Below are 5,364 nucleotides of genomic sequence, written 5' to 3'. Positions count from 1 at the left end.
AAAATTGGTTTGATAAATTGAATACCCTGCACACCACCCGATTGCCACAATTCAGTTAACTGGTAAACTGTTAGACAAGATATTCAATGTTCAGAACACTCAATCCCATCTAGCATACCATGGCAGGAGGGTCTATGGTATCTACCTTTCGATATAGATAAATATTGTAATATTCAAAAATTATTTAAAATAAAAATAAAGGAATATTGATATGAAGGAATATTCTCATACCTAAAGTATAGTTTTGAAGATGACAAAGTCAAATAAAAAAGATTAAATATTAAATAAATATGAGAATCTTTATTTTTAATTATATATAATATTATAGACTCTTAATCTCAGGACGGGTTCCTAGGCAATCAGAACAGTCAACTTTTTTATTAACTACCTTTACAAATATACTTAAATTCTATTTTGTACAACATTAACCAATTTATCTTCTTTTGATGATGGAAGGTTTTCTTTGTCTTCTTTCTGAACAAATTAACACTTGCTGAAAACAATCTTCCAGTAAACAAACACTGACTGTTAATAAAGCATTTGTCCTCTAAAAGTTTTCACTCATTTCATTCACTAGCAATCCAAAACAAAGAGTCCCTTATTCTTCTTGGGTGACTCTTAGATGTCTTCTTTTTCAAAATGTCCTAACCTTGAGCTAGACCAAAAATGATGAGGACCTCCTACATCCAGGAAACATCATTCCCCGTCCGTGCCAAAGCAAAAAATGCTTCTCTAAAACAAAACGTCCTGTCTAGATGTTCGTTGTAAACTTCTATTGTAGCACATAGAGTTTTTCCTTATGATTTCCTTTATGAATAATTTTCTTTAATATTTATTCTTGACTTCTATTTTTTCTTAAATGTATAGTAATTTAAATTATGATGAGAAGTTAAAATAATGTTTTTAAAATATGTGAATCTGCTCAACATGGCCGCGATTCAATGAACTTTTGGCAAGACACATGCTGTCATCTTCTTTGTTTTGAATAACAATCTTTCCACTCCATATTTGACTGAACAAAATTGATTAGCTTTTTTTTTGGTTTAACAAAGCAAATGAACAATATTGAAACGATACATAAAATAAAAACATATTAAAAATCCTTTATACATAAAAATATACCATTTACTCAAAAAGATGATATTAAAGTATATAATACATTTTTTATTAGATTAATTACCATTTGGGAACTAATAGGAATATATGATATAATACATAAATTACATATATAAAAGAAATATATTCGGTTTCTGGAATCCCTACCAGCCTTAGAACAGCAGTTTAACCGGAGACATAGCCATTAATTAGTATTCTTATATTGATTAAATTATAAAGATAAGAAATTTAAATTCTTGAGGATAATGCATTACCTGTACTTTGGATGCTTACAAAGTTCCGATGAAATAACAATAACTTCATATTCACACGTAGAAGTTTCTTTAATGACGAATATATCATTTTTGGTCCCAGCAAAACAGACATACAATACTGCTGTCCTTCTCGGCTTTCCATTCAAATCACATAACGTACCATCAGTGAAGTTCAATTGCACATATGGTAACGAAATTCCATCAAGTTTCTTTAGCGGAGGCACCAACGATCTCCCTTCAGCCTGCTCTTTATCATATTCAGCACCTGAGGGAAGAAACGTGGTCTTTAATGTTTTGTAAAGATGTAATGAAGAGCCCTATCACATAAATATTATGACAAACTTTAGAGCTGAGAACTAAATAAACTTATAAATAGAAATTGGAATAGACTTCCACATTTAAATTAAAAAACACAAATTTCAAGCTTGGATAACCACTTATTTTTGTAAGTTACTGATTCTTAGTCATTTACTAACTTTATAACATTCAATAAAACAAGATTGTCATCTTAAATAGAAAATATTTTCATGGATATGAAATTCTAAATAACATAACATTAATGAGATAGATCAGAAATCCCGAAAAACCTCTAAAAATCAAAAGCTACGGGTGTACACTGCTGTGAAACAAATGGCACTCTAATATACAACTGCATGACTAGGGCTCTAACAGGTACCTTAGAAAGCAGAATTGAGAACGGAAAGTCTTCTGTACAATTACAGGAGCAATCTGGGATCAGAGCCTTATCACATGGAGAAGTGGTTAGTCAATAATTTATGACATGAAGACAAGGAGTTAAGATAAGCAGGACATATGGCTTGAAGCAATCCATCAGAATGGAGCATAAACCTGGACTATAAAAGGTAATCAAAGAAAAAAACACCTGGCAAAGGAAAATAACTTCTGACGAATAGCAGAAATATCCAGAATGGATAAAGAAAGAAATGCAACAGTAAGAGAAAAGATATAAGCTGAAAAAAAAAATTCTAGAATAGTAATGAGTTTATTAGTGATCGTAGATGCAATATGAGGAGAATATGAGGTTTTTCCAAACAAATTAGTGAAACTTATTCTATTTTATTTGGAGTGAATTTCAGGGCTAAAAAAAAAAAAAAAAAAGATAACAGCCATAATAGGATTAAAAATAAAATTATTTTTAATGAAATCGAATTACTCTATTCATTATATATTATTTTATTAATTTACAATGTCAGTACAAATAAAATAAGTCTCACTTATTTGTGTTGATTACTACACCACTGACTACACCCCTGACCATCTTTTCGCATCCTAAAAGAGATGAAGGAAAAACACCTGAAGTTGTGTGGGCATATAGAAAGAATGACCAAGGAAGATTACCGAGTGAGGGAAACTTATGTATAGTACATCTAAGATACGTTTGCCTGTGGGTAAAGGAGAGGGAAGGGTGTACAGCAGCAAACATTCTCCCACCAATTCCCAACTCAAAAAAAAAATTGGAAAAACCAAACAAGAACATTTATTTATAAAAACGGTTTGTTATGGGGAGGAGGAGATGGATAGGGGGTGTGCGAGCTACCTTCTGAATGTGGTAGGAGAGGATGAAGTAAACTATTTTTAAAAAAAGAAAAGCTTACTTAATTTAGCAGTCATGGACTTATCCCAACGGCCCAGAATAAATTCCTGCAGTTTGAACTTTTTACCATCTCTCTCTTCATGATATTGCCTTATATATCGTCCATGACACAATTCATAGGTCCAATAAGACTCAAGCTGAAATACATAATAATTGTATTAAATAAAATGTCAAGCTAAAATTATTAAGTAAAAACTACTTCAAGTACCAGTGAAGAACACGAAGATGTTTCGAAAGCTGGGGCTAGCAGTTCGATAGGGTTGGGCCCTGTGTAGTCTTCATCTGAATTCTAAAATAAAAACGAAACAATATTTGAATAAAATTCAATAAAGAAAGAAATAATATGTAGAAACTATTGCATGGTTACCTGTTCATTTTCTTTTAAAGTCGGTAACAAACATCTGTATTTTTCTTTTTCATGTGTTGTGACGGACATGAACTCGCCATCTTCCTCAGCTTTTTCCTATTAACAATAATTAAGTTTGATTAATCTTAAAGATATTAGAGGAAAAATCTCATCAATCGCTATGAGCCTTTCAATAGACAGAAAGACAAACTCCATAAAATCAATCTTTGTATTTTAAATATAAATTCTATAATGATTTAAAATTGAAAAACAGTTAAGACCACAATGCTAATTTAGGTAAAATATTATATTTTTATAAATGAGGAGATGATTGGGGTTGCGGTCAGTGAAGGCCACAAAAAAGGAAAAACTTATTTATTAGTACCAACGTTCTGGCCAGAATTTCAAGCCTTCATCAGGGCTAAGAACAAAAAAAACAAGATAACAATCGTAATGAATAAAAGGCATTAAAGAATGGTTAGAAAATACCTAACATTCATTATAGATACATAAATAGTGTTATAATAATATAAGTTATTTTATATAATATTTAACTATAATATTAGTTATTTCCCTATTTTCTAAACATTCTGTAATTCCTTATAATCAGTATGGTTGTTAGTCCCATATTGCAGGGATAAATGAAAACAAGATTGTAAGATGTGACAAGAAATTTAAAATTAAACAAAGAAAGTAAGAAATTATATCTGAACTATCTTCCCACAATTTGTTTGGAATCACAATAGATTATCAAATAACCTAATATCATAAAATTCAGTTACCTAGTTATAATCTTTTCAAGGAAATATAAGGTGTTAGGTTGTAAAAAATGTTAATTAAAATTTTGTACGTTATGATTTTTTTTTTTATCACAATTTTTTTTAAGGCTGCTTTTATAAATTATTGAAAAATCTTTAAGAAATATGTTTTCTTTCTAAAAAGAATAATGTTGATATTGAGTAATCGAAAGTAATTCCTGTTTAAAGGTAAAACTTTGTAATAAACAAACATTTTAGCAGTGTAAAAGTTTCAATTTATCAGTTACAATATTTCGTGGCCAAACACTTCATATAGTATCAATGATGTAAACGATAATTAGCCTCAATTTAAAACTACATCTATAAACATGAAATTTTAGAGCATTTCAGTAATGACTCAGCATATATGTTAGAATTTTGTGGAAAGCTTTGTTGTAAAAAAAAACAAGTAAATAAACAATATTGTATTCATTCAACTTTGCATTTTATTTTAAAATGGGCTGCTTTAGACCACACCCATTAGGTTTATGTTAGTTTAAATGAGTTTTAACAGAATGTTTCATGTGAAAAATAAAGCTTTATGTTACTTTACCTAATATAAAACAGAATAACCTAACCTTCTTACTTTAATTAGAGTATTATGTAATCTCATTCAGGGTACTTGTTGATAAATAATGACGTTTTGATTTAATACATTTGGTGATTAATAGTAGATTTGAGTGTTGTGTATTGAGAAATAACAACTTTTGGTTGGGTTATGTTGATATGAAATAAGTGAATGGAAAATGTACTATTGAAGTATGAGTCGAATTCGTTTTTAGTTTTTAGATAAAATAATAAATAAAATTTTGTTTTCGATACTCACGAATATATCAACATCTTTTCCAGGCCAGTTGATTTTGAACAACAACGAATCATCGAATCCTTTGAAATGCGGAGGCAAATCACACTCGGACAGAGTAAGAAAAGCCCCTAATAACAGGAGCGGTATTGACCAAATCATTTTGTAAATACGAAACAAGTCCTTTTCCTCATATCACAAGAACTTAGCAATAATCACACTACATAATATACGTGTCAAACTGAAACCTACCGGTGAGATAGGAGTTAATTCGGTATTTGGCTACTTGGCTGTGCTACCGTCGGTCTGTAAAGTTCAAGTACATAGTTTTGTTTGTTATTTAATTTTTTTTTTTTAGTATTTTTGTTGATTTTTTTAGGTTTATTGCGTAGATGGGGTTGTTTTTTGTTGTGTTGAAATTAAATTGTAGATGA

At 29.9% G+C, this 5,364-nt stretch overlaps 1 protein-coding gene across 1 annotated transcript in view; it reads right to left on the bottom strand.

Moving 5' to 3' along the window:
- The window catches only part of LOC106682465 (endoplasmic reticulum lectin 1), a gene marked incomplete in the record, with an annotated part of 12,692 nt that extends 7,495 nt beyond the window's left edge, over positions 1–5,197 (bottom strand). The window contains 5 exon segments of the mRNA XM_067050017.1: positions 1,371–1,635; positions 2,987–3,122; positions 3,194–3,274; positions 3,353–3,448; positions 4,955–5,197. Of these exon segments, the coding sequence (XP_066906118.1) occupies positions 1,371–1,635; positions 2,987–3,122; positions 3,194–3,274; positions 3,353–3,448; positions 4,955–5,092 (716 nt within the window).
- Positions 5,198–5,364: the final 167 nt, after the last annotated feature.

This window comes from Halyomorpha halys, unplaced genomic scaffold (assembly GCF_000696795.3).
Source record: "Halyomorpha halys isolate HHAL.00 unplaced genomic scaffold, Hhal_1.1 Scaffold416.1, whole genome shotgun sequence".
NCBI classification, from domain to species: domain Eukaryota; kingdom Metazoa; phylum Arthropoda; class Insecta; order Hemiptera; family Pentatomidae; genus Halyomorpha; species Halyomorpha halys.
The sequence above is the reverse complement of the archived record's forward strand: the minus strand, read 5'-3'. Positions and strand labels throughout refer to the sequence as shown.